Source organism: Ilyonectria robusta (genome assembly GCF_021365365.1).
Source record: "Ilyonectria robusta strain PMI_751 chromosome Unknown BGZ61scaffold_8, whole genome shotgun sequence".
NCBI lineage: Eukaryota > Fungi > Ascomycota > Sordariomycetes > Hypocreales > Nectriaceae > Ilyonectria > Ilyonectria robusta.
The window spans coordinates 732,581-760,204 of NW_025764442.1; the positions used below are offsets into that span (position 1 = coordinate 732,581).

Sequence of the window (27,624 nt, forward strand, 5' to 3'; positions counted from 1 at the left end):
AATGTTGCTTGTTGGTAGCTGCGTGAAGGATGGGGCGGATTCTAAATGCAACGCAATCCATAGCCCTCGGCACATTCCATTTTCAGTAGAACTTGTCTTACCAACACTGGATAAACACGGGATGTAATCCAAAGAGTCATGGAACAGCCACCAACAGCAACTCCAACTGCAGGATAGACTCCAAAATTTACACGATATTTCACTCCATGGAGGGCCAACTAACTCGCTTCGTTGCTATTTTTGAATCTGTCCACAGTGCGTGGCCTTTGGGATTGTAAACAAAGCCTCAACTCAAGAATCCTTCGATTGGGATGTCTCAAATTTAGCTGAAGTTGATCAGGCGAGGAGCCTTGGGGTCCATAGATCACTGTCAAGTCTGTTGCACCCGTTTCCTATACATTCAGCGCCTTTCGCAGTTGAGAAAGTAAGACCTGGAGTTTCCAACCAGAGATCGCGCCTTAACAAATCTTTCGGCGAAGACTTAACCTCATTTCAATCTCATGATGCTTAAAGGTTTTATCTTTCTTGCCCTGGTGCAGGTCGCACTTGCGGGTAACCGCCTTGTCATCGACAAAAGAAGCTGCGGTAAGTCCACAGATTGACACTTCCCCTCCCTGACTCTACCAGGTGCATCATTGCTAATAGAGCGCATTAGTGGGCGAGGTGTATAACCAAGTGAAGTTCTATGCGGATGCTGCCGTAAAGCGGGCAGAGTTGGTCGCGGGTGTATTGCGACCGTACATCGAAGATGCCAACAACAAGCCCGACGACCGCATCCTGAAGCAGGCCAAGCGACTGTTTGGAAACGACGACGTAGCCACAGCGGGCACACTATTCGGTTAGTAGGGTTCCAGCACGAACCTAGTTGAGTAGCTAATGTTTATGCGATTAGCACACTACGATGCCATACGTAAATACGTCTGGGTCGACGTAGATAACTGGTCAACGGAATGGAAAAAGGACAGGGACCAGTTTGACTTGGTAAGAGCACATTCATCTTGTCCACGTTGGTATTTGTCCTTATGCGTGCTCACATGTCCCGACCTTGTTCATAGCAAATCCACTGCGACGCAAGGCATATCGTTCCTTGGACAGGAGTCACGGAGCCCAACGTCCATTGGGAGGACTCAGTCCAGGACACACCGGTAGAAGATGGCGCTGCCATATTGGACTTCAAGGACGCGGATACTACGACGCAAGGAGTCACATCGCCGGGCAAGGGCAAGCCGGGTGAGCCCTGGCAGCCAGGCTCACCTGAGGTTATCACATTCCGACAAAACTATTTTGACACTGCCATAGAGCAAAAGGCTATATTCGACCTCGACCACGTCAAAAAGGCTGCGCATACGGAAGCGCTCGCGCGGGTCAAGATGATCCTCTTGCTACGATTTCGCAAGCCGGCTCAAGTTGACCTACTGGATACGCCAGACTTCGTTCTCCTTCATGAGGTACGCACATAGATACTATCCAAACTCATTTTTGGAATGATGACTGACCAAGACTCTGTCTGCCTCGCAGCTCACGCACACAGTTGTCGGCGGCGACACTTCTGACACGGACGGGGACAACAGTTACGGCTGGCTGAACTGCGTCAGGTTGAAGGACATAGGAAACGCTGGTATGCACTGAATCCGCAATGAGGCTGTAAAGTGATTGGTTTTGTGCTAATGCATCATACACAGAGAGTCTCGCGTTTTTTGCGTTGGCAGTTGATTTGATCCAAAACTACGGATACGACGTGGATGACAAGGGCAAACTGAAGAAATTCTAAATTACGGTGGCATTTTATGTTTCTATGATACTAAAACATGAAGTGGAATAGCGAGTATTGGGATATCATAGTGCTACAATTGCCAATGACCTGTAACTGGGAAAGTCGGCCCACCTATTGTGGATGGTGAGCCATCCTTCGTTGTGTGCGATCATAGACATACTGCAGATATATTAAGGGACGTTTTTGACGAAACCATTGATTCCATATAATGAATAGGTGCCGTTGTGATCTGTCATCCAACCTACTCCGTAAAAGGCCTTGCGATTCTGGCGTTAATGGCTGGTAGGACAGCTGGCTCTGGCTGCTTGGTTCTGTTAAGCAATTCTGGCGGAACCTTGCAATCCCCGGCGTATTCCTCGCTCCTTGTCCTCTTCACTGATATCAGGGACACTCCGTACCTACCATATGTGGGTAATTATTGACAGTGGAATCCGTGTGTGCGTAAGCCGTACGTTCAGGCGGCATCGCCTTTACGCATGAACGTATGACGCCTAGCGACGTAGGTAATTCCCACCGACACGCTTTTGCCACCCTGAGCCAGCTATTAAGACTCATAAAAATAGTAATGATGTTCTCAATTTAGTAAAGATCAATAATTTCCATTCAAATCCCTCTTATGAAGACCCCTCCAGTCCATAGTTGGACATAACCTTACGCAGTGATGACCGCCTGATGACCAGCATGCACCTGGTGGCGAAGCTCTTAGCATTTGTCTTACGGCGGTGAATTATCGTGGTCATGCTGATGCCAAGGAACCACAACAAGGCAATTGTTCAATCATCGAGTTGAATCAGCTCCGCGGATTCGGGCCTGACATGTAATCGCTAAATCCGCCCAGTTAAGTCAGCTCCGCGGATTTCGGACTTGATATGACATGCAGCGTAGGAGGCTGTCGAGAATGAATCCCAAATACGCGGAAAACAGAAGACGATGTATATATAAATACATGATCGCTCGCAACAGAATGAAATAAATATTGAAGTTGTAGAACCGCAACCACCTCTCCTCTAAGGTTAAATCATTTTCACACACACACTACTTGGTCTCGCAAACTTTGGGCTTCCGTGCCTGTCAAAATGATTGGGAGCTTCTCTGTTGTCGCAGCCCTCCTGCTGGGTACAGCTTTTGCAGCTCGTGGTGCCTCTCCTCGTCAGTCTATTCTGAATTGGTTTTGTTGACGCTCTAACAAATCTACAGCCGTGGAATTGATTGACCCAAATATCCGTTTCGCGAACAAGACGTTGGAGCTACCTCCCCAGGGGTTTCCTATCCTTCATACTAGCTTCCAGTATCCTCCTGACTGTGGCGAAACAAGCTACCGCGGTAGTGGCCGCTTGCGAGGCATGAAGGCACTGATTACTGGAGGTGATTCCGGAATTGGAAGATCTATCGCAATTGCCTTCCTTCGTGAAGGTGCTGAAGTTGCCATCAACTACCTTCCTTCGGAAGAAGTGGACGCACAGACACTCTCCGACTTCGTGGAGCAAGAGGGATTCTCGATTGAGCGTATTCCTGGGGACTTAGCCAACGAAGCCTTTTGCGCTGAGTTGGTCACCGAGGCTCATAGGCGTCTTGGTGGGTTAGATATCCTCGTGAATCATGCCGGGTAAGTGTTCATCGTGTAAACCAGACCTATTAAGCTATGTGCGGTGAGCTTACAGAACGTAGTCATGCCGGAAATCTGCAGGGTCCTAACTGGCGCCCGATTCATGAATTTGACACTGCGGAGCTGGAGCAAATCTATCGAGTCAACGTTTTCGCACCGTTGTGGTTAACACGCGCAGCTGTACCTCTTCTGACGCCTGGTGGAAGCATCATTGTAACTTCCTCAGGCCTCAACGCTCACCCTGTCGCCACATCAGTCCTGTATGGCTCCTCGAAGGCGGCTGTTACTCACACCATCCGCTCCCTGGCCCAGCAGCTTCTGCCACTGGGAATCCGAGTCAACGGTGTAGCTCCACCTCTGACCTACACCCCGTTCCTCGCTACCGGGGGCTTCACAACGCAGCATATCGCTGCTGCGGCGCAAAACTCGTTGATCGGTCGCCTAGCGCAGCCGGCTGAGGTTGCACCACACTACGTTGATATCGCGGATCCTACAAAGACATACATGTCTGGTGAGGTCGTGGCTGTCTTGGGAGGCGACGCGGGATTTTAAAGGCCAATATGCAATTTTCAATGCGTTGGGTGGGTGGCTCAGGTAGCTTGTCTTATTAAATCAAGAGCCTTGGTCAACTTGCTAGAGTGTCTGAATACATGGTTCCTGTTTCATAAGCTAGTAGTGTCCATCCACCCTCTCTACACATTTAGAATGAGAGGACTTCGTGTCACACGCGGTATTTGACTCGCTATTACCGTCCGATTGAAGTCTATGATTTCAATATACCTCTGGTGGATAATACTGCTCAGTAATCTGCAGAGCTGGGCTTAGGGCTAGATGTCACGGCTTGATGATATAGGAGGGGGACGTCGAAATTGTTAATTACATTCAGTACCCAAATCTTACAATACTAACACTATCTATCAAACCTCCAATTGATGACCAGGCTTTAGACGTCGGATTGGACGCCGAGCGCTTCGGGGAAATCTGCCTTCAAGTAGGTACAACCTCATAACGCGATGCCCTCCTCCACCGTGCTATTTTCCGAAGTCTCATCCGGTAGATTCTCATCCCGCTTTATGAGTAGCTCCCTCAAACGGCGCCGATTATTTTTCCATGTGACGACATCCTCTAACTGCTGGTCTTTCACGGAAGGGGTCACTTGGTTTCCATCCTCGTCTTTCAGATAATCCGGGATATCATCTTCCACGCTCATCTTCTCCGTTGCTTCGAGTCCGCTAGAGTTGTTCGGTCCGTCGCCAACGTGCCAGGCGAAAGGCACCAAATGTTCTTCTTCCATGTGTGTCTTGAACCCCTCATGGTGATCAAACGAGTGAGGTGTCTCGTTTCGTCCGCACTTCCCCCATGAACAAACTCGTTTGCTGTTGCCACCGTGAACCACATATACATGGCGTCGTAAGGTATCCAGATTGTGTAATTCGGCCTTACACCCCTTCCATTCGCAAAGAAATGCGACGAATGGCGCGTTGACTTTGCAATAAATATCTCTTGGTTGTGGAGCTGGGCTTTTTGGCGGTCGACCCCGACGCTTTGGGAATCCATTAAGTGAAGGCCTCTGCTTAACTAGCCGGGCTTCGCGCGATCCTGCCGCTGTAGCGAGCTGCTGCTTGGTTGCATGTCCACTGTAGGGCATGCCTGGTTTCCATCCTTTTGGTCTCCCTCGACTGCGGCTGGGTCCAGCAGACGAGATGCCTAATGTTGCACTCGCGTGACTGGTTGGACTGTGGCCTAGTTGTGGAATGACCGACGTCGTTGCCGCCAGCATTCTCATTTGTCCTTTGGGTGTCAAGTCGGAAATAACAGGCTCTGTTGATATTCCATCCGCCGTTCCGATTCGGTAAGAGCCATGATGACTTGGCGACGCGCTCAACATGACGGCGATTCTCGGTCCACGGGGAGTGATCGCAGCATTTGACGCGTTGGGTTGGGCCTCGCTTGGACTCTGGCTCCTCGTTGACGGCTCCCCACTAAAGAAATCCCCATATCCAGTGCTATCCGAAGCTGATTCATACTGGGATATTGCCTGCAAGGGCAGATTCCTTGGTTTGAGGAGTTCGTCGCGGTTGTTTCCACCGTTGAATTCCATGCTTTCGTGAGTCGTGATGTGCGGAGAGCACGGCGCAATCAGAAGAAAGTTGAGAATCGTGCCCCCAAGTAAATCAAATATCAAAGGAGGAGGAGCATTTGTTAGAAGATCGAATAAAGAAGGATACGCAGCATCTGCCTTGTGCTGTGGAATGGAACGGGGAGAGATTGTATTGGTGGTGGTTAAGCTCCGGGTCTCAGTCACGTGGCGTGGATCCATCGCGCCAGCCCCTAATTTACCCTTTGTTTCGCTCTGACCATCAACCGTTCACGACGGTTATCTGGCTACCTATTTCACAGGACACATTTCAAAATCTTATCTCGCAAGTTCACAGGTTACTTGGACAATTCAAACCGGAAATTATAGTTGTCAGTGCTTTCCTGAAGCCAGAACTCATCGTTGGATCTTGTCAAATACCTTATCTGACGTCTTCAAGCCTTGCAGCCTTGACATCTCAATTAAATGATTGAGCGTCAGTATTCGGGTTATGATAAGCCCCATTTGAAAGAAATTTCCACCCACTTGTTAGCTCCAATTCTTTGCTTAATGCTTGCACACCCATAGCAAACTCCTTGACGTGTTTGCCCCATGTCTTTCCCCGAAAACGTGACATCTTGACGGGCTGACTTCGTACTGCAAAGGGAGTCACATTTAGGCAATGCACAAAAATGAAAATAGCCCGGAGTAACTCTTGGGGCATGTGTACATTTGGTCTCGGTCTTGTCGAATAAAATATGATACAAGTGAAATCGACAATCGGTGGAAGTAACCAGAGTCCCCGAAACACCAGAGTGAAATATCCGATAGGCCGTGAGCTCTCGCAGTGAGGATCAGTTGACTAGTGTATCCGTTGCGACCCTTATCAGACAAAGGATGGATTGGATAAGACAGCTTTAGTGACGATGGAATTGCTTGATTTCTCTATCTATCGAAGGGCTAGGGATCGGTCTTTATAGATGAGGATGAGGTCGGCCTCCGGGGGCCTCCGGGCCCGAGGTCCGGAGGTCTGAGGCCGGAAGACCTACCTGCCGGAGCCCTGGGACTTGGTCCAGACCGGATTCCTAGCAGCTGGGCCCTGAGGCCTGGTCCAGACCGGATTCCTAGCAGCCGGCCTGGAAGCCGTTCCAGATATCGTAAGATCGTCAGTTATATAACAGGTCAGATTCCAACAGTCCCTATCAGGCTGTCTGACAACCCTGATCTGGCGATGAGTTTCCGTATGACTGTCTGGTTAAATTCAACTATGGCGTCCACTCTCTACCACGAGTCAAGCAATATTGAGGATCGGCACCGTGTAGGCTCTCGTTTCACATTAATCACAGGCTTGCGATATGGAATATCCATCTGCACACGGAACATCTCCTACGATCGGGGCTCCATTTCTGCATCGAAGGACGAAATGCAATTACGCTTGTTTGCGGCGACTAAAAGTCCTTGCCCTTGTGATTAAACCACGGCGAATTTTCTATTTTATATGCATGCAGATTTAATAGAGCACCGTGTCGTCACATAAACCGTTCCCAGTGCCTTCGTAGTAAGCGGGGAAATCTGCGGGAATTTATCCACGGCATGAGCTGACAACAATACCTACTACCGAAGGGTGCCTAATTTCCACCCCTCAACACGCACCTATGAGCAACAATGGCCGGGCTTAGAGACTCTCTCAAACTTGCGCGGAAAGCGGTCGAAAAAACACCAGGAGACCATCCGGACCGGCAGGTATGCCTGACGTATCTTGGCTACCAACTATGTCGGATGTACAAGTCAACAGAGTCCATCGAATACCTCGATGAGGCTGCCAGCGCCGCACGAGAAGCAGTCGATCTGACACCAGAAGACAGTCCTAATCGTACAGACCTTCTATTTATGCTGGAAAATCGTCTGAGCAAGATTTACTCAATAACAAGATCCTCTACAGTTCTTAATGAGGCTATTCAAGTCGGGAGAGAAATGGTCCGTCTGACGCCAAAAGATGATCTTGATCGGGCGGAATATCTCGATACACTTGCAAATCAACTCATCAGGGCGTATTCGAAAACACGCGATGTAGAATATCTGAATGAGGCGGTCCAGGTCGCGCGGGAAGTCGTCGACTTGACACCGGGAGGCAGTCCCGACCTAGCAGAACGGTTGAGTGACCTTGGATCTTTACTCAACAAGAGCTTCGAAAGAACAAAATCACCCCAACACCTTGATGAGGCCATTGAAGTGGGGCGAAGCGTGGTCCATGTCATGAAAGACCATTCCCGCCGATTAACGAGTCTCACTCAACTTGGCATACGACTGGAAACAAGATTCTCAAGAACGGGAGATTTAAAAGATATTGGGGAATCGATTGAGATTGGACGCGAAGTGCTCGAGATGGGGACAGAAAATCACCCAAAGTGGCTTCAAAACCTCAATATTCTTGGAATTCGCCTCGACCAAAGATACCTTTCGTCAGGGGTGCTCGCGGATCTTAGCGAGACAATTGAGATTAGTCGAAAAGTGGTTGATCTGACACCAGAAGATCACCCTGATTTCGCAGAGCGCTTGTACAACCTTGGAGTTCAACTTGGCGATAGATTTGTCAAGTCGGGAGCTCTAGAAGACATCAATTCAGCGATTGAGGCAAGTCGAAAGGTCGTCAATCTGACGCCACAGAATCACCCGGACTGGGCGGAGCGACTATATAGGCTTGAACTTCGACTTGAAGATAGGTTTCAAAGAACGGGAGATCCAGCAGATCTTGAGGAAGCGATCGAAATAGGACGCAAAGTGGTCGAGCATACTCCGGAAAATCATCCTCGCCTGCCAAAGAGGCTGGATGCACTTGGGGACTCCCTTCGCATTAAATTCTCAAGATTCGGAAATCTAGAGGACCTCGAAGAAGGGATCAGATTCAGTCGCAAAGCGATCAGTCTGGCGGCAGAAGACAGCTCCCTGCAGGCTGCATGCCTTGATGGCCTTGGAATGCAATTGAGGGAACGATTCTCCAGAACAGGCTCTCTGGCGGATATCCAAGAGGCAATAGAGATCGGTCGCAAAGTTGTTGACATGACCCCAGCCGATCACTCTGACCGGATACCTCGCCTGGAACATCTTGGAACTAGACTGAGCGAGAGATTCTTAGCAACAGGAGCCATTGAGAACCTTCATGAGGCTATTCAAATCGGCCGCCAAGCAGTCGATATGACGACAGAAGACAACCCTCAGCACACGATATATCTGAGCAACCTTGGAAGTCGACTTAGCAATAGATATCTTGCCATTGGAGCATTGGCAGATCTCGATGAGGCGATCAAGACCTATCGACAAGCGCTAGCTCTGACACCGGAAGACGATTTTCGTCAAACGACACAAATGCATAATCTCGGAAATGCACTGTCGGACATGTTTTTACGAACAAAGGATCTGAAATATCTCAATGAAGCTATTGAACTCAGCCGAAAAGCAGCTGATCTCACTCCAGAGGAGTACTCTGGTCGGGCGATTCTTCTGAACAGTTTGGGACACGGACTCGGCGAAAGATATTTGACGACAGGAGATTTATCCGACCTTGAAGAGGCAATCCGAGTCGGACAGAACGCAGTTGAGCTGACTCCAGAGGGTCACTCTGAACAGGGCATGAGGCTCAACAACCTTGCAAACAGGCTCAGCGACCGGTACTCGAGAACAAGAACTGCGGAAGACATCGAGAATGCCATCAAAGCCGGGCGAAAGGCAGTCAACGTAACTCCGGAAGACCACCCTGAACGCGCAATGTTCCTCACCAACCTTGGGGATAAACTTGGCAAAAGATACTCCCAAACAGGGGACTTAGAAGACGTTCACGAGGCCATTTCACTTTTTCAGTCCGCTCTTCGACGACCCATGTCGACTATGCTCCATCGAATCGAAGCCGTTAGACATGTTCTGGACTACTGCGCAACAATTTCAGATTGGAAACAGGCCTATCAAGCTTCAGACTTTGCTCTCAACCTTGTTCCTGAGTTGGTCGCGCGATCGCTTGAGAATACCGATAAACAACATATGCTCAGTCGGATAGTTGGCCTTGCCTCCGATGCCGCAGCGTCGGCATTTCACGCTGGAAAGCCGCCCGCAGTTGCTTTAAGCTTCCTCGAACAAGGTCGAGGTGTGTTGGCAACATCGATCGAGGAAATGAGAACAGACGTTTCAGATCTACGACAAAATCACCCTGATCTGGCACACAAGTTCAACGGTCTCAGGGGCGAGTTAGAGCAGCTACTTCCACAAAATGGCTCTCTCGATGGGGTTGACTCACCGTCAGGGCAGGCTCGAACAGATCGGCGTTGTGAGGTGCATGATCAGATCAATGACGTTCTCGCTGAGATTCGTACAAAAGCTGGATTCGAAGACTTCTTGCTTGCGCCAAAAGAATCGGAATTGAAGGCTGCTGCTGTGCTTGGTCCTATTGTCGTCATCAATGTTAGCGTGTTTCGTTGCGATGCTATTCTCGTTGAGCAGCATCAAATACGCTCTATCCCGTTACCTAAGCTCGAAATGGAAAGTCTCACAAATTGGACCTTAGAAAGGGACCTCAAGAGTCTCGAAGTTTTGGAGTGGCTGTGGGAAGTTGTTACACGCCCGGTTCTGGACGTTCTGGGATTTACTGATGCTCCCTCTGACGACAAGTGGCCTCATGTATGGTGGATCCCGACAGGCCCTCTCAGCAAATTTCCTCTCCATGCTGCCGGGCACCATAAAAAGGGTTCTCTAGAGGCAGTGCTAGATAGGGTCATGTCATCCTACAGTACATCCATCAAGGCAATCATACACAGCCGGGAACGCACAAGTCCAAGCACGACGCAACTAGTACCGGCCCAAGCCTTGCTTGTCTCCATGGAACATACACAAAACAGCACGAGGCTGCCTTTTGCAACTAGAGAGGTGGCCATGTTGCAGAGGTTGTTTGAAACCCTCTCATTTGCCTCCATCCAGCCAGGGCGGCGAAAGCAAGACATTATTTCCCATTTGCCTGAATGCAAAATGTTTCATTTTGCTGGCCACGCTGGTCATGACAAGACAGACAAGAGCTATTTGCTCTTGGAGGATGGCAAACTAACGGTAGACACTCTGCTGGAGATAAATGTTCGCGAACGGTCGCCCTTTCTTGCGTACCTGTCGGCTTGTGGGACCGGTCAGATCAACGATGAGAAGTTCGTTGACGAGAGCATCCACTTGATTAGCGGATATCAGCTGGCTGGATTTCGACACGTTATTGGCACCCTGTGGGAGGTCAAGGATGAATTGTGTGTGGATATGACGAGAATTACGTACGAAGGGATACGGGACGGGGGCATGACGGATGAATCAGTGTGTCGAGGATTGCATAATGCAAGCAGGTGTATTCGAAATCGCTGGCTTGATGCACCGTCGAAAGCTGGAACTGCAATGGTGAGGGAGGATAAGGTCTTGGCACAGAGGGACCAGAGAGAGACAAGGTTGCCAAGGGATGTTGAGCTATGTGATGCTGACGACGAAGATCGTGAACCGCTAGACTGGGTTCCCTATGTTCACTTTGGGGTGTAGTCTGCAATCGACTTGGAGAAGATAATATAACATCTTTACCCTGGTGGTGGTACTTTTGACCCATGGGATCTCAAGTGTATTAGTATTGTCCTGACGGGCGTCCTGTCAACTCACCAGACTATCGCCACATCTGGAAGTTAGTGGTGGGATAGATGCCAGGTGAACACTAAATGGCTGATACGGGAATTGGGGTCAGAGAAACTCGTAATCATACAAAACATAACTATTCATAGGTATTGCTTCTGCGTCATTCGTCAATCTCGAACCCCTCCTTGAACCCCCAAGCCACAACCAAACCCGAAGCCCAAACAAAAGAAACCCATCACCCATTTTATGCCTCCGTTTCAACATCCGGCTTCCGTCCATCGAGCGCTCCAAGGTTCTTCACCTTGCGAACCGCGAACATGGCCTCGTCTTTGGCGAACTGTGCATTCCGCAGCGGGCGCCACTGCATCAAACCACGGTGCTTTCGATGCAGATCCCGGCTGCGTTCTTTGTAATCTTTGTACTTCTTGATCGGGTTCAGGCTGCTGCCACCACTGCTCTTCTGTGACCCGCTCGTGGTGCCGGTTGCTTGACTGTCAATGGATGTGCGGCCGTCCTCGGATGGAATTGATGGATCAGTATCACCATCCTGAATTCCGAGGTCCGGGTCGTCATCATCATCGTTGTCGTCGTCAAAATCATCGTACTCCTCACTGTCATTGGGAGCGCCGTCTCGCTTGGCCATAATCGTAGATGGATCCTGTCCGAAAGCTCCACTCCAATCGGTACCATCCTTCGCCAACCACCTGTCCTTCTCTTTCTTGTCCGCCTGAGCGAGAACATCGCGGCCTTGAGTCAACGACTCATCGTGGAGCTTCTGAATTACTGCAGGAACCTCGGCGTTGACTTCCTGCTGGCGTACCCCTTCGGAGTAGCAAGCCTCCCATGCCTCGATTGTTTCGCGGGTGTCATTGGAGCTAACGAACTTGATGTGATCAGTGTCCGTCCCGGCAGAGAACCTGCCCCGGAATCGGACGCGACCAATCTCTGTTATGTCCAAATCGGGGATGGAGTGGAAGTTCTCCTGCGTGATGTAGTTTTGGGAAAGACGCAAGGCGTTGTTGCACTTCCATACCGGAATGTCAAATTCCCTTTCCTCTCCATCAACCAACTCCAGCAGCCACAGTGCGGCGAAGGCATCAGGGCTACGCTTGCCAGATGGATAGAATTCGAAGAAGATTGGCGAGCTGTAACGGTGGCGAACAGGAAGACGAAGTTGTCCACCATCCTCGTGACCGCTGATATCGAATTTGATTCCATCGCCCTCGCGGACAGAAGCATTTTTCTTCATGTTCGCAGAAGAACCCCCGGTGCGCAATCGAAGCCTGACTTTCTCCGATGGCGCATAGTTGGTGGTGGTGATAGCATCGGGTAGGAATTCGAAAGTGCCGATATCCCAGCCGAGCTGAGGAGGTGGAAGCCTGAGCTCGACGGAGCGGAAGAGCACAGAGATACGGATTCGTCCAAATCCAATACCTCCATCGAGAGGATACCAGCGAGTAGACTCGCTGCTGGTTTGCAGGATATCTCCAAGTCTGAGAGGCACCACGCCGATAATAGGGTCGTGCTGTCGGTTCCGAGAATCACGGACAGCAACAGTGACGATGCAAGACCTCCAATCTCGAACGAATTTCTCGGTTCCCGCATTGAAAATTGGTTGAGAAGACACAACCTTGGTTCTGGTCTTGTAAACCAAGTCATCGTTGACCAAAATGGTGCAATAGGAGCTTGGAAGCGTCTTGCTCTGTTCCTCCTTTACCGGACCAGCTTCAGGTCGAGCCGGCTCGTACTCCTTGCCCTTTCTCTTGCCATCCGACCCCTTGATATTAGCCAGCTCAAGGCCAACAATCTGATGGACAACAACACTGAGGATTCCAGAGGGCCACAATGGGTCAGGAGGAGTGTGGATGACATCATCTTCCTCCTTTGTATCGATAGCGCCTTTCTCTTCCTGGAGCTCGGGCTTATCGCTGAGCTCCTTGGGTAGATTGAGATCCCTTCCGTCGGTGCGTAGGGCTTTGCGGAATTGCGTCTTGCCGAAGAAGCCCACCTCCCAGTGAAGCTCACCCGGCATCTCACTTTCTGCCTTGACACCCCTCAATTTTGAGACCTGAGGAAACATCTTTCCAGGGTGCTGGATCAGCTTCTGGATGCTGAGTTCGACCTTGCCGACAACATCATCGGCAGACGAGCGATCGCTGTCCCAGAGTTCAACAGACAATTGTTCATCCGCCTTGAGGAGGTCACTAGTGACAAGAAGTCCGCAGCTTTCCTCGAAAACCGGGTTGAGGTCGTCTTGGATAACCCGAGTACAGAACTGGGGCTTGGAAAATTTGCTCCAACTGATGGTAATGTACGGATCTGAGCCTCCGCCCTTGCTACCACGCTGATCCTGCTTGCTGAGATCGATGGCTTTGTGGATTCGAATGAAGAGGACGCCCAGCGCGAGTGTCTCCTTCTTGATGTCGTCACCTTGGAGCATCTTGCTCAAGTCTAGAGTCATGCTCTTGGGAGCCACGTACATGGATGCGGCAGCGCCAATAGCCCAGTTCACAAAGTTCGAGATCAGAGGGAGGTTGAGGATGTTGACGCCTTTTTCTATCATTGGAGTGCACCCAGCCTGGACTTTGGGAAGTCCCATCAGAGTGAAGGTCAAGGTCTTAAGAAATGGCGGGTCGGGAGTCAACTGGATGCGAACTCGAGCGGTAGCAACGAGGCCAATCAATTCAACCCAGATGGGCAAGGGTACACCGAAGAGTCCCTTGATGCCGAGATAAAACACGAGCTGCATCCCCATATTGCGTGCCTTTGAGGCAATATCCCCACCGGACGGCTTGGCATGGTACGCGATCGAGACTTCCATGTTGTAGAAGGAGCCAGCCTGCTCATTAGCCGCTAGCTCCTCCGGGTCGGTATTCTTCTCGTTTTGTTGATGCAGTTCGTCCTTGATGTCTTGGACATGGGAGTCGGGTAAGGCTCGCATGTTGAGAATTCGGATAGGGTTGTTGCCCTGAGAGATGTCTGCCACACGAACATTGTCGATGATACCAGGGACTGATGCGGCCATGACATCCTCGAGACTATTTTCCATTAGCATCAATGTTTTTGCAGTGGTGGTGCTCTCAACTCACGTATCAGCGACGCCAGCAAACATCTCTGGGTTGACAAGACCCCAGACAATGCCCAGCATCGTGTTCATCCACTCGACGGACTCCGGAATCAGGTTCGCCGTCGCCGTCTCACCGCGCTCCTGTTCGCTTGCCCACTCCAAGTCTCTGCCCTGGCGAATCAAGTCCTTGGCCCAAAGAAAGACGCCAGAAGCAACGCATAAGGCCAAGGGTACAAGTCCCAACAGCCGACCGCCAAACATTTTGCCCAAGAAGACGATTCCGAAGAAGATTCCGGCGCAGAGCACATTGGCCCGCTGCTCGAGGATTCCGAACATGGGTTCGTAGCTGACCGAAGGCGTCTTGTAGAAGAGGACCGACGTCTTTTCGCTACGGATGGGGACGTCCGACGTGGAGCTCTTTTCAGCTTCTGGTGGAGCCGTGACATCTTGAGCGTAGCGGTATTCTTCACCAGATTGCTTCGATGAGGTCGCGGTCGTGGCTGGCTTTCCTAGATTGGTGTTCGGGATGGACAACTGTCCGGTTTAAGTCAGATTTGTTCTGCCCACGGCAGTTCGGCTGTTCTGTTGGAATTACTTACCTTAGGGTTGTCCACGGCCTCTGCAAAGTCAGTGTCGGCATCTTGGATGTCCACGTCCTTTCCTGTGACAGGATCTCGGACTTTGCGAGTGGTCTTGTGCTTAGGATCGGGCGCGTTGGTTTGATCTTTGGCCTCTGCCGGGACCTTGTTCTGCTTCAACTGCTCGTCAATGGCAGCGTCGCGCTCCTTCTTTTGGCGGTCGAGCGACTGAACGAATTCTTGGATGTTGGGCACACGGTTCTGGGCGCTGTAATGTTGGCCGCCCGGGGGCACGACGGTCTGCTCGGCGTTCATCACGATGGCCCCGTGTGGGAGTTGTGAGCGAAGTGTCTCGAAGCCTGGCCCAGGATAGCTGGGCTAAGATGAAGAAAGTCAAAAAAGAGTAGTGAGAAAGGGAGGAAAGAAATAAGCTGAAAATTATTGACGGCAGCACGATGCGATCATTGAGACCAAGCTGCAATGTCAATGACGTCGATTACCCGGGAGCGACAGGCATGGAGCTGCACCAATCCGGATGCGCTAAGCCCAACTTATGAATGATCTGCAGCAGTGAGTTTTGGGGCCGCGTAGCGGGCTTCGTTTAGCAGGGGAAGCTTGTTTTCAGGTCCCTAGAGCCCCATTTTAGTGATGACGTTCGCTAATTGTTGCGTGATGCTGTCGGTGTTTTCATCCTTCTGTCAGATATGATGTCAATGAGAAGAGGAGATGGATGCATTGGGGTGCTCGGCCAAATAATGATGGCTTTTTGGAGACTCTTATTGTAGAGCTTTAGGCGGAATGGGTGATGAATTCGTCCAGAACTGACTCCATTCCGCCCACCTTGTTGAAGCCACGTCCCTGTATTGAATTGCCACAGTTGGGAGATCATTACTCCTCCATCCATGCGGCATGCGTACATGGCTTGCCGCTCTAGTCCACCCACGATGCATCTCACGACGATCATTGCGGGCGATCTCGATGTCAAATCAATTCAGCTCAAAGCTAGCAAGGTAGTTGATATCCGACCGTCTCACCAGCCTCCAACTGGCGCATCGGCTGTTAGCTAGCCGTCCACCTCAACACCACCCTCATGCACCACTACTTCGAACGCCAACGCTAACTTCATGCATCATGACCTTGTTTTCGAATTTCAGGCACTTGGCGGGACGTCCTCTCCGGTTTCCACATTTATCTGCTTCCCAGACAAATCGATAGCAGGTTTCAGCAGATGAACTCCGTCAAACTGACTGTACTTGACGGAATCCAAGTCAACGTCGTTGAACTGCCGTAGCTGGGTGGTCATTAGCCTTGCCGTATTGACTTGCGGTAGAAATTCACATACACTGATTCCATATGACTTCGGTTCCTTGTGATTGAAGTCAATCCCAATGCTCGCACCGCACTTGGGGCAGAACATGTGATCGCGAGTCTTGGTGTTGAACTGGTAGCGCCCCACGCGAGTATCGGAGCCGTGGTGCCAGGTCACAGCCTCGTGAAGAGGATCTGAAATATTTATTAGCAAAGACTATCATTTTATGCTTAGGAAGGCGGCGAGTTAGATCACGGACAGACTAGGAGGTATCCCGCACGACGACAGATGGAGCAATTGCACTGGGTGACCACATATTCGGGAAACGGCGGCGAGAGTATGACGGAAAGGCTGATGAAGCCGCAGTGGCAGCCAGCCTCGTAGGTCTGTGAAGGTTTCGTCTCGGTGGTGGCCATCTCAGATGATTGAGTCGAGGGAGCAAAGTGCGCGAAATGGGACAAAGTAACAGAATAAACAGTCCAGGCAGTTGGTTACGAGAATGTGGGAAAGGAAGAACTTGTTGAAGCATCAAATATTGAAAAGCTGCTAGATATAATTACTCGAGGTCAATCGCCCACTTCCTAAATGGGACTCCGAAACTCCGCCCAGGAACTCCTGGATGGGTAATCAACTGGGCACTTTTGTGACACTAAATCCAGGTCCCATGGACAAACCGCAGCAAACCCCCATACAACACCCCACCAAATCTATTCATAGATACAGATAGGGTTATCAACTTCAATCATTTCCCTTCGGCGTGATATTCCCCCTGGCTTATTATTTGTGGTGACATGTCAGCAACATGGGAATGATAAAGAACCCCGCAACCTGGATTACTGCGCCACGGGCTTAATTACAGGGTTGCAGCACCGAAACTGGCACAGTGCGTGGGAAATTTGTCGGCCGCTTCGGGGCAAAGAAAGCGACTCTGGAAATGGCGTTGATGATGACAAGCGTCATACTGGTCCCAATGTTGTGCAGCGTAAACCAGACTTCAGGATGCAGAACTGGAGTTGGCCCCGGGCCCGCGGCTGGCCATTTGCTGTTGCTCTGAAATATGGCTGTCCGTTTTCCAAAACTCTTGGAATTTCCGGGATAGTTAGACCTATTATACCCGTCTTAAGTCAAAAGCTTTCTACCAAGAACCTAAGAACCTAATTATTGTGTGGGCTGCTCTCTACGCTATTGGTTCAGGTGTCGGAAGGGTTTGGCGAGGTCAAGGCCGCTAATCCCTCGGTGAGTAGCAGCATATCAAATCCAGACGAGCGATAGGGACATATTCCAGAGCTGCGGAGAAGCGTCAATTACACCCATTAGTGACGAGGAAATAAAACTCCCGAGCTCTTATCCAAAGACTGCCTGGGAAGTTGTTTCATAGATACAAGTGATTGAGCCCTCAGCAGCGACGGGGCCGCGGACGGAAGAAGACCGAGATCGGGAGATTGGTCCAACTTACTTAAGATGAAGCCTCTAGTGTTGGTAAGTGTACCTAACAGAGACTGCTAGTGCTTGTGCATGCATATGCACTCGTCAGTTTCCCCTCCCCCGCTGTGGTGGGGATCCGTAAGTCTCTGGGGGGATTTTCCCGATCCATCAGTTCATTTTGATAGGCACGGTGACAATTACGACAAAAGGAGCCGGGATTAGTGACGGAATCATTCTACCGTGGTATCTGGATCAAGCCACTGTCTGTTATTACAAAATGTCCACCCCAAAGTTCATTTCGTGAAAACGAAGGATCAATTCATGGACCTGCTCCATGTCCGAGTTGTCGTATACTTCCAGAAACCCCTTCTTAAAAGTTCCCCGCTGTCCTTGGTTGGAGTCGCGTCTCAGACTTCTCATGTATTCCGCTCGCTTGTACACGATACACCCAAGACACCAAAACTCCATCGCATATCGCATGAAGCCAATCTTCCTCCACGCATCGAATAGTACGGCATGTTCCAGCTCTTGAAGGCTTCCCAATAGCTCGCGACTCAGCCAAGCTTGCCTCCAATTTTTGAGAGCATGTCGGATTAGAGACGCCTGGTTCCAACATGTAGGTCCACCGTGGTGGTGGAATATTAGGCTGTGGAAAGCTGCATGTGTATCAGTCTATCAGCCCGACATGTCTTCTCTGAATTATCACGCGTTGGGCACTTTTCAAGGGCAAGAAGCTTACCAGAAGCAAGAGTAAAGAAGTTGAGTGAGCTCATTTGTTTCAACATCTTCCACTCCTCTTGAGTTGGTATTTCTTTCATCACGGCTTCCATCATGTTCGACATTGAGGGTTGCCTCTGGCCAACATAGGTTTCCGACCAAGCCTTGACACTAAGGATCCATGTTTCTGCATCGGTAGCTTGGAAACATGGCTCTGGGCATGCTAATCCGATGTCAAGTTCGAATATCACCATTCGCGGAGGTGTGTTATTGAAGATGACATATCCCATGTCGAGCAAGAAAACATAAGTCACCGTCCGAATGAGCTCTTCTTTTAAAATGAAATTTCTCCAATTTCGATGCATGTCATCAACGCTTGTATACCTTCGCAAATCGCCATGTATTGCAATAGAAAGGGGGAGGCTTCTGGCCACGGCAATGACCTGCGTAAAGCGAGTTCTCCGCGCACGTCGCTTTTGATCTTCGCCACCCTCCCAGGAGTGTAGAAGAACAACACAGTATGCCGCTCGAATGGCATTCAAACGCAGCCTAACTGTCACCTCATCGAACTCCTTGTCGGTTTCGGGAATGGGATCTTCGCTGAAGTTAGCGTCCGAGAACACCCACTCTTCTACCGCGGCGATCCAGAACATGGCGTGGTCACGATCGGTCTCGTTCGTTGTGAGGCATGCGCCAATCAAAGCCATTGCAACAAGGAGATGAGCTGGATTCTGAGCTGCAACGAAGGTAGGCTTGTGAAAGACGGGCCAGTTGGGGTGCCAGAAGGACCAGAAAGAGACGAGATACCTGTCAAGATTGACAGGCGAGAAGAAGCGATAGCACAGCATCATCGTCATTGGCGTCCATCCTGGCGAGCTTGCACTATCAATGGAATTGACGTGCCAATGTTCTTGGATGCCGAGAACGATTTCATGCATCTTCAGCTCGAGTGGATGAATAGAGTCTTCGCGCAATCCACCAGTGCCTTGGGAGAGGGCAGACTCTTGGACTGAATCTCTTGATGAATAATCCTTCACCCATTCAACCCAGTTTGTTGAGGTGGCAGTATGCTCAAAATCGGTAGGGTGCAAGTCCTGCTCTAATGTGAAATCACATTGAAGCTGCGAACTACGCAACACCAGATCATCGTTGATCTCCGGCGTTAACAAATCATTTGGTGCCGCTGGAGCGAGGGCTAACATGAGTTGTTTGCGCTCTGTGGAGTTACCACAGTCAAACGAGTTTGCCATGCCTCTAGTTGACGTAAATTTAGCCAAGAAGGAAAGCTTCAGGGGGCTCATCGGTGACGGTGAGGGAAGACAGGCGGGATGAGTTATCATATCGTAGACGTTCCACAGCCCTTCAGGCACCCATGTTAACAACTGGAAATCCGTTGATTCGGTTTGCATCGACAAGGGACCCAGAGGTTGGTCAAGAGGGAAAAATGTTGGAGCTTCTTGCAGGACACCTATTGACGTGTCCGACTCGGAAATAGGGGTGAAGTAAGGCAATGGGTCTGCCTCGGAGGTAGTTTGTTGAGTATCCAAGTCGGGATCAGATTCTGTGGCCGGCGGACTCTCTTGTTGGTGGTGTTCTGGGTCTTCGCGAGATGTGATTATTGCCTGGTCATCCACATGATCCAGGAATCGATTGTAAGTGCATTCCTGGTGCCGGTCCATGCACTTTTTGCATGGCAATGTTTGGCTGCATCTCATTTTCATCTGGGCGCATCGATCACAAGCATTTTGCTTTCTTCCTCGCTTTCGTGGAGATAATTTCGGGATCGCATTTCCAGCGGTTAGGCGAGCTTCGCAGGTCTTCCAGTGCCGTATCAAGGTATCTCTACTTGCAGATTAGTCCACCGTGGGCAGAGTGGTGAAACGCAAAAATCCGGGAGGTCCAGACGTCTCCTCACTGCATGACGATGGGAACTGACCTACGCGTAAATCTCACAGCGCAAAATGTACAACTGAACGGGCGGTTACCGTTGTCTTTGGAAAGACATCAGTTAGTGACATGAAGATTCGTAGTGTCTCCAATGCGAGAGGCTAAGGGCAGGGTTTGCGTACGGGTGGCTGTGTGCCGTTGAAGATGCTCATGTCTATTGAAATGGCTTGAACAGATGGTGCATCGGAACGCTACCGGCGAGCTAGCAGGGTCCATCTCGTAACGCGGCGTTCTTTCAACAGCGGACGACAGAAGATGGCAAAGTAATGAGAAGGTCGTCGCAGATACAGCGGCCAGTGGTGCAGGGGCAAAGATTGAGGATTGGTATACAGAACCCTCCGTAGCAATCGAAGTCAGGGAGCTATTTGCGGGGAAGAGATGCTTCCTAGACAGATCGTCCCGAGGACGCGAGCAAGCTGCCATAAACTAGTGGCGAAGGCGGGGTCGCAGTGGTCCCGAGGGATTCATTGAGGCGGCAATTCGAATCACTCATCTCGGCATCAATGACAGCTCGTCCGCGAGCTCTAGCAATGCTACCAATAAACGGACATCCGGCGGTACCGCGTCAAACCCGGCTAATGTCACCGGAGTTGTTTCATCCCCTTAATAGTTTGAGACACACGGGGCCTCATAATAGCTTTCTCTGGCACCGTCTTTATTCTTTCCTCTTCCCACCGATGAATCCTTCTGACTATTTTAGTATCTCATTGCATTCTGGGGAGGCCAATTAGATGTAGTAAATTACGCCGTCTTCCCCACGGGGTACATCGGGAAATTCCCCACCCCCGACCTCCTCCTCCTACTACGCCTTTCGGGATATTCCCCGCCTCCTACTCACTCCCCTCAGCCCCGATTCTTAGAATGGGAACTTTGTGGACTTGTTCTACGACACTTTCACAGTGCAGGCATGCAGAGCGTGATGCAGTCAACGCCGGAGAATGGTCGCCTTCCTACGTCAGTCTTGTCTTTCTTGCGGTCTGCTGAGATGGGGCTGGACTAGATATATGGCCATGCTGGGCCCAAGTGTTCGGCTTTTGTTTAATGCAGAACCCTCAGGTATTTGATTCAGAACACAAAATGCTTTCCAACAATACTTTCTCCGAGTGGTGGCCGGTAGCCTTCCATGCTCCTATCAACGAGGCCCAGAGACCATCGACGCTGCACATAATTGTCAGCATTCTCACAGCCAAGAATGTGGCCTTGATAGTAACCGGTTTATTTTTTCTTGACATCTTGTATAACACCTTTTTCCATCCACTCCGCCGCATTCCAGGCCCGTTCTTGGCCAAGTTCAGTCACACCTGGCGAAACCACAAATATTTTCGGGGAACTTGGCATGACGACACTCTGGAGCTTCATCGCAAATATGGTAAGGTCGTCCGTATTGCTCCAGGTGAAGTTAGCTTCGTGGATGAACACGGACTAAAGAACCTATACGGCCACGGCAAGCAGGTCTTGAAGGTAAATGCGCCAAGCTTCCAGAACCGAGTTTCGTCAGGCAATTGGCTAATGCGGCATTAGACAAAATGGTACGATTCTTGGATCGTTCCCAATATGACTGTGAGCTTCTTCGCAGCCACCGATATCAAGGTCCACCGCCATCTCCGCTCGCGCGTCTCCGGGGCCTATTCCATGACTTCAATTCTTTCCATGGAACCCCTGGTGCAGGACGTCCTAGACCTAAATATCAGGAAGCTTGGGGAATTTTCGGATCGAGGAGAAATCGTCCACATGGACAAATGGGCAAACTACTTCACTTTCGATGTCGTTGGAAAGTTAGCGATGGGGGGTACAATTGGGTTTTTGGAACAGGGAAAAGATGTCGATGGAATCATTCGGTCGATCCACGACGGTTTTTACCTCATGGCAAACATGGGAAATGTGCCTTTTCAAATGTTCTGGATCAATAATCCCGTCACAAAGTGGTTTGTCAAAACCCTCGGCGGTGAGCGATTGAACGCATTCGACATTTTTCTGGACTGGCTCGAAGAGAGAGTGGAAGAGAGAATGAAGCATGGCCTGCAACATGACCAACGCAGAGACATGCTCCAACACTACATCGAGGCCAAAGACCCGCAGGGGCTGCCTGTTAAAAAAGGAGACGTCATGATCGAGGGCGTGAACATCCTTGGAGCAGGAGCTGATACAACAACAATCGGGATCCTCGCGATTCTTGGGAGCCTTATCACCAACCCGGAAGCCAAACAGAAGCTGCAACAAGAAATCGACCAGGCGTACCAAGACATGGATCTGGACAAGCAACATCGCGAAATCACATTCAAGGAAGCAGAGAATTTACCGTACCTGTCTGCGGTTGTTTGCGAGAGTACTCGGCTGCATCCTTCCATACAGTACCAGCTTCCTCGATACGCCCCCGCAGAAGGGGTCCAGATTGGACCCTATTACGTGCCTCCTGGTTCCGTTTGCGGCATCAGCCCACGAAGCATGAATAGATGTGAAGATATCTTCGGTTCTGATGCTGATGCATTCCGCCCGGAGCGGTGGATTGCGCAGGGGCCTGAAGACGTGGAAAGAATAAAGCGACAGACTTCCCTCCTGACAACCGTGAGTCAAACACACTCTCATTTTCACTCGGATTGTACTAATAACAAAGCAGTTTGGTATGGGGAGTAGAAGTTGCGTGGGAAGACATCTTGCCACAGTGGAAATGTACAAGTACATCGCCCAGTTTTTCAGGCATTTTGATGCCGAACCTGTGCGTCCAGAGAGGCCTTGGAACACCAAGACCCAGTGGTTTGCTTTCCAACGAGAATTTCCTATCAAGATCAAGAGAAGAAGCCACGGATGGAAGGAGGAGTACGTTCGTTTACTAAATGAGCCTGCTTTGACATAGGCGCCGATTCCACTGCAATCATCCATAGCAGTTAGGAAACTAAATTGAACAAAGCTATGCTGGCCAGAATCCAGACTAATGATAGAGAAAGGCACCTTGTGCATCTTGAGGTCTTACTCGCAAGTGAAACGAAAGAGATGGAATGTCTACGCTGGCTAATCGAACTCCTTTCATGAGAAAGAGAATAGAAAAGGCTAAATTCCACACACGAAGTGGGCTTGTGTCATTCATAAGCTTTATGTCTCAGAGATAGAGACCCGAGCTTTTCCCACGTCTCGCACCCCTGGCGGTACTGGTGTTGATCAGACGTGCAGCGGAAATCTTGTGAACACTCAGAAGCCTTGTGTGATTATTTTATCTGAGTATATATTACTCTCCCATGGATCTTACTCATATGGCCGAATGATACTCGATCAGGTCTCTCAATTTTCCAACACGTTCGTAAGCTTGACTAAGCAAGTAGAAGGCAAGGTGTGGTTTCGTAGATCGGTCTCAACCGATGCTCCAGACCCTTCCGCTATTATTTCGCGATGCATACCATCGTACCGTTGTTTTCCGTGCATACCTACCGTTGCCAGTTAGATTACCATAGAGCAGTTATGGGGTTCTCGCCAAAAACAAGGTGACTTACGGGAGTGTTGTCGCAGTGTGACTTGCCGTCCTCATCAACCCAACATCCTCCTTCAATGTGTACTGTGTCTCTCGTAGGGTGAGCCAGAGCAACTCCAGCCAGAATAGTCAAAAGAAAGAAAGCCTTCATCGTGTGGGTTTGAGGTAGGTTTGTGTGTACTCCCGAAGTTAGGCGTGATGGTTGGTTAGATGCCGGTGTGATCTTGAGGAGTGTGATGTCGATAATAGAGGATGCCTTGAAGGAGATGTCTGGGTGTCTTTATAACCTCTACGTTTAGGCTTAGTAATGATGGTCCATTAATTGTTTGGTGAAATATCCCCGTCATTGTGGGTATAGGGGATACAACATTACCGGTCCAACTACGCTAACAGGACCTGAAACACGCAGATCCGCGCTCATGTAGTACTATATATAGTATTTCACGGCATCATTAACAGCGCACGGATATGTTTTGCTGTTGATCCTTCTCAGCTGAGAAACAGTTCCAATACGAGGTCGTATGTTTAGAGTCGGGTTACCTGAAACGGGTATATGTGGGACTTCGCTCAGAGTTACGAACTCCAAGACAGGCGACTTCCCTCCAGCCTAATCTACTTTTAGTAATTGCGTATGATCTAGGTAACATCTAATATATCACAAAAGCTCCGCTCCAGGGATACGCCAAAGTCCCAACTGCACCTGAGATCGACATCGCTTGGAGTTGAGATTCACCCTTCGGCAATGACGCCCGACCGACCCCAGCCCCAGCTTTCGCACTAGCTGTGGTCTCAAGAAGCACAACGGCACGCACATCAGAAACGGAGCCTTCTTATAAGAAGCCGTTAATATTACATTTAAGATTGAGCTTTGCCGCCTTACTATTACAATGTCATCGTTGCTTAGGTTCCTTCCTTCAGTCTGTCTCTTCTACTGCTCTCGCCGCGGCCATCTCATGACGAAACCACATGCCAAGACTATTGGGGACCGCCGAAAATTTGGCTTTCCAAGATGTCAAACCATGAGTCTCCGAACCTAGGAGAAGGTTGGTTATAATTGTGATTACTGGCCATAAGAGTTCAAGGTCCTCAAGAACACCATGTTCAAGGTGGTGCTGGCCGATTGCTATGTGACCTGGTGCGGCCCCTGCAACGCTATTTTGCCGATTCTAGACGGTAAAAATGGCCATGTGTTTTGTTGTACGATACCATCGAAGTTGTATTGACAGCACCCTCTCTTCATGGTGTTTGGTAAGGAGGCTCTCAGTCGAAAGACCAACTTTGTGTGAATATTTGTGTCCACCTTGCTTCTCCTGAAAGCGGCCAGGAAGTTTGAGAAACTGAGGGCGCTAATCCCTCTCCTGTGATTGAGGCGCTGCATTGTCACTTGGCCTAAACGAGATGCAGGTGCGTGGCATGGAAAGCTGACACGGCTGAATTGGCTTGAGTATTTCTGCCCTCTTGGAAGCGTGCTCTCGAGCACGTGCGGCTTCTTATACGTCTCCATAAGTCTCCATAAGGACGCTCATGTCTCTACCCGCGGACATGACTCAATCTGTAGTTATCACATCAGGGTTTGATTCAGCTCATCTGCAAGCCTTTTTAAACTATCGCGTGGTGATTGATACGAGCTCCAATAAGCATCTTTGATAAGGCACACACACGCGCATTCGGAGCCTCGGAAGTCAGCCCAGCTTGGAATACCAATGCGGTGTCCAATACCGGGCCAGCTCTCGAGGAGAAGAGGAAGACGCTCCGGATGCCTTGTGTTACCCCTCTCTTCGCATATAAGCAGACGCCGCCATCCAAATGTCGTAGCTACCGTAAGAATGTCTGAGAAAATCGACATTAGTTCACGTCCAGTGCACTCCCGAGGTCTGCTTCCACATCCAACGATGGCCAGGCAAATATTTGCGCTGTGTAGACAGTTTTCCCCAAGGCCCACCCTTAGGTTCATCATATTTGGCTTGCTTCTTTCCGGTGTAGCGATCGGCGTTGACTCTGGCGTGAGCCCTGTCCCCGGCATCGACTGCTCCACGAAAATAGCTTGCGACGATCTGCATCTAGACAAATGGGACCGGCCAACATGCGTGGCCAAGATCACAACGCGACAGCGCGTGGACCCAAACTTCTCGAGACTATATGATACAGAGGAATACTTCCAGCGTCTCCCCAACGGCACGCTTGCCAACACAGAGGACAACATGGTGGTGACGAGACGGGGCTGCGATGAGTTCTGCGGCAGCCACTCCTTCTATTGGGATGCAGTCCCGCGTCTAACAACATGGATCATCCCCGTCGTGATCCTGTTGAGTAACATCGAGTTGAGCCCCATTGACAAGCGCCGGTTCATGACAGTGGTGCACGCCGTCGGTGACCCCATCGACAGCTTCTGGAGCGTCCTTCACAAGATGTACGTTTGGCGCCGTCTGTACGCCATCGGCTTGAGCGCGTGCTTGCCTCCAGACAATCAGACGGCAAGCTCCTTGTGGCTACCGCATGTCTACAGATGGTTACGGCGGCTGCGCATCGGCGCTGGCTACGACTCGCCACATGACGACTCGCTGCAATACCACTCGCCGCATGACCGCGCCCGGATCATTGCCACAGTGCTGGCAGGTTTCGAGGAGATCAGCGGAGCGATGATCGGGTCGGAGATACACTACAAGATGCAGCTCAAGCGACTTGGTCGCATTGGACAAATCGCAGAGCAATCTCCCGGCGCATGGCATGAGTGGCGACAATGCGCCCGCGAGCTGGCCGACGCGCGCACCAACGAGTTCCTTCGCACGCTGTTAGCCATCTTTGTCTACGTCTTCGGTGTCGTGGCGGCCCTCTACGACGATGTCGGCGGCGGTAACACCAGCAAGCCGGGCGGTCGCATAGGCAGCGCAGTCTTTCTCATGTGGCTGGTGCCTCTGGCCCTGCTGAGCAACACCGTCGGCACCTTCACCAGCCGTCGTACGTGCCTGACAATTATGCGAGGTTTCGTCAAGAGGGTGGTTGAGGCTATACGGCGTGAGGATGTGGTGAGGGACGAAGAGGAACAACGACAGCAACAAGAACAGGGACAGCGGACGTCAGAAGATCAGAGAGAGGGCGAGACGGGCCAGCAACCTATATTCACTCTCCCCAGCCCAGTCCTGGGGCCCAGCACCTCAGTAGAGACGAGTCCTCGACTTCTCCCTCTCTCACCACCTATGAAGCCAGCTCATGCGCGAACGACGTCTCGCGAGCATCTGCACCCACTGACGGACAGTCCAAGTGCTCGTGCCAGCACGCCATCTTCCTGGCTCAGAGGCGAGTTCAGTGCAGCAATCCCTCGCTCTTCTCCGGAAATAGACCCTCTTTCTCCACCGTCAATGGCGCGACCTAGATCCGATTCCCGACCGCTACCGGGTCACGTCCGTCAGTCACCCCGCGGCCACCGTGCATCGTCGGAGATCGACCCAGGAGACGATTATTACCGCGCATCTGGTAGTACTGACACCGGCACGCCGCTCTTGACACTTTCGCCACTGCACGGCGATAGCAGCAAGGCGCCTCTACTCGGCCCGTCCATGTCGGCCAGGCCGCAATTTCAGCCTCCGTCATGGGATGCCACCGGGAGCCGGACACCGGGAGAGCCGCGTGCCACAGGGCAAGGGGATCGCCTTGTACAACGGCAAACCGAGCGTCAAGCCGAAATCATCGCAGACGACTACGACGTGGTTCAGCTTCTTCCCGATACCTCTTGGAATGCTTATTTCTCCTGGCTACAACCACTAGGCGCCATCTACACGTACCGGCCGTGGAAAATCGGGTACCGGTCAGTTTCGATAACAACCCACGCAGACTACAGATCAAACTGGCTTCTTTTTCTGCTCGCGACCTTCCCCGTGGCCGTCAGTGCAGTGGGTGCATTCATAATCATGTGGTATGCCGTGCCCAGGGCTGGAGCTGCAGACACACATGGGTCTTGGGTGTGACGGTGAGCTGGCTGGTCAGCGTGGCGTGCACCACTGTTCTACACAGCAGAAAT

The 27,624-nt window shown here is 50.7% G+C and overlaps 9 protein-coding genes across 9 annotated transcripts; 5 read left to right on the top strand and 4 right to left on the bottom strand.

Annotated features, from left to right (window-relative positions):
• Positions 1-503: 503 nt before the first annotated feature.
• BGZ61DRAFT_477068 (uncharacterized protein) lies at positions 504-1,771 on the top strand (the record flags this gene model as incomplete). Its single annotated transcript, XM_046248854.1, has 6 exons — positions 504-585; positions 656-838; positions 893-981; positions 1,056-1,448; positions 1,519-1,618; positions 1,683-1,771. The coding sequence occupies 6 exons, from the start codon at positions 504-506 to the stop codon at positions 1,769-1,771; spliced, it is 936 nt and encodes a 311-aa protein (XP_046105318.1).
• Positions 1,772-2,850: 1,079 nt separating this feature from the next.
• BGZ61DRAFT_531609 (short-chain dehydrogenase/reductase SDR) lies at positions 2,851-3,932 on the top strand (the record flags this gene model as incomplete). Its single annotated transcript, XM_046253733.1, has 3 exons — positions 2,851-2,923; positions 2,972-3,380; positions 3,443-3,932. The coding sequence occupies 3 exons, from the start codon at positions 2,851-2,853 to the stop codon at positions 3,930-3,932; spliced, it is 972 nt and encodes a 323-aa protein (XP_046105319.1).
• A 307-nt stretch (positions 3,933-4,239) lies between these two features.
• BGZ61DRAFT_449890 (uncharacterized protein) lies at positions 4,240-5,624 on the bottom strand. Its single transcript, XM_046245669.1, has one exon. It carries the CDS (start codon positions 5,479-5,481, stop codon positions 4,384-4,386), a length of 1,098 nt encoding a protein of 365 aa, XP_046105320.1. The 5' UTR covers positions 5,482-5,624; the 3' UTR covers positions 4,240-4,383.
• Positions 5,625-7,057: 1,433 nt separating this feature from the next.
• Positions 7,058-11,173, top strand: BGZ61DRAFT_449892 (CHAT domain-containing protein). The gene has a single exon (XM_046245670.1). It carries the CDS (start codon positions 7,123-7,125, stop codon positions 11,011-11,013), a length of 3,891 nt encoding a protein of 1,296 aa, XP_046105321.1. The 5' UTR covers positions 7,058-7,122; the 3' UTR covers positions 11,014-11,173.
• A 1-nt stretch (position 11,174) lies between these two features.
• Positions 11,175-15,173, bottom strand: BGZ61DRAFT_587622 (uncharacterized protein). Its single transcript, XM_046256494.1, has 3 exons — positions 14,767-15,173; positions 14,190-14,701; positions 11,175-14,138 (listed from the first exon to the last, which is right to left on the bottom strand). Exons 1-3 carry the CDS (start codon positions 15,058-15,060, stop codon positions 11,345-11,347), a joined length of 3,600 nt encoding a protein of 1,199 aa, XP_046105322.1. The 5' UTR covers positions 15,061-15,173; the 3' UTR covers positions 11,175-11,344.
• A 412-nt stretch (positions 15,174-15,585) lies between these two features.
• BGZ61DRAFT_449895 (Mss4-like protein) lies at positions 15,586-16,673 on the bottom strand. Its single transcript, XM_046245671.1, has 3 exons — positions 16,314-16,673; positions 16,088-16,248; positions 15,586-16,036 (listed from the first exon to the last, which is right to left on the bottom strand). The coding sequence occupies exons 1-3, from the start codon at positions 16,468-16,470 to the stop codon at positions 15,896-15,898; spliced, it is 459 nt and encodes a 152-aa protein (XP_046105323.1). The 5' UTR covers positions 16,471-16,673; the 3' UTR covers positions 15,586-15,895.
• A 1,076-nt stretch (positions 16,674-17,749) lies between these two features.
• BGZ61DRAFT_477074 (uncharacterized protein) lies at positions 17,750-19,875 on the bottom strand (the record flags this gene model as incomplete). Its single annotated transcript, XM_046248855.1, has 2 exons — positions 17,750-18,135; positions 18,219-19,875. 2 exons carry the CDS (start codon positions 19,873-19,875, stop codon positions 17,750-17,752), a joined length of 2,043 nt encoding a protein of 680 aa, XP_046105324.1.
• A 1,822-nt stretch (positions 19,876-21,697) lies between these two features.
• On the top strand, positions 21,698-22,997 carry BGZ61DRAFT_349896 (cytochrome P450; the record flags this gene model as incomplete). The annotated part of the gene is made up of 2 exons (XM_046240181.1): positions 21,698-22,708; positions 22,761-22,997. The coding sequence occupies 2 exons, from the start codon at positions 21,698-21,700 to the stop codon at positions 22,995-22,997; spliced, it is 1,248 nt and encodes a 415-aa protein (XP_046105325.1).
• A 2,501-nt stretch (positions 22,998-25,498) lies between these two features.
• On the top strand, positions 25,499-27,571 carry BGZ61DRAFT_531615 (uncharacterized protein; the record flags this gene model as incomplete). Its single annotated transcript, XM_046253734.1, has 1 exon — positions 25,499-27,571. One exon carries the CDS (start codon positions 25,499-25,501, stop codon positions 27,569-27,571), a length of 2,073 nt encoding a protein of 690 aa, XP_046105326.1.
• Positions 27,572-27,624: the final 53 nt, after the last annotated feature.

Coding starts and splice junctions, on each gene's coding strand:
- BGZ61DRAFT_449890 (XM_046245669.1), bottom strand. CDS start 5,481: ATGGAATTCAACGGTGGAAACAACCGCGACGAACTCCTCAAACCAAGG.
- BGZ61DRAFT_449895 (XM_046245671.1), bottom strand. CDS start 16,470: ATGGCCACCACCGAGACGAAACCTTCACAGACCTACGAGGCTGGCTGC. Junction 16,249..16,313: donor TGCGGGATACCTCCTAGTCT/GTCCGTGATCTA, acceptor TAAATATTTCAG/ATCCTCTTCACGAGGCTGTG. Junction 16,037..16,087: donor CGAAGTCATATGGAATCAGT/GTATGTGAATTT, acceptor ATGACCACCCAG/CTACGGCAGTTCAACGACGT.
- BGZ61DRAFT_449892 (XM_046245670.1), top strand. CDS start 7,123: ATGGCCGGGCTTAGAGACTCTCTCAAACTTGCGCGGAAAGCGGTCGAA.
- BGZ61DRAFT_587622 (XM_046256494.1), bottom strand. CDS start 15,060: ATGAACGCCGAGCAGACCGTCGTGCCCCCGGGCGGCCAACATTACAGC. Junction 14,702..14,766: donor AGGCCGTGGACAACCCTAAG/GTAAGTAATTCC, acceptor TAAACCGGACAG/TTGTCCATCCCGAACACCAA. Junction 14,139..14,189: donor TTTGCTGGCGTCGCTGATAC/GTGAGTTGAGAG, acceptor AATGGAAAATAG/TCTCGAGGATGTCATGGCCG.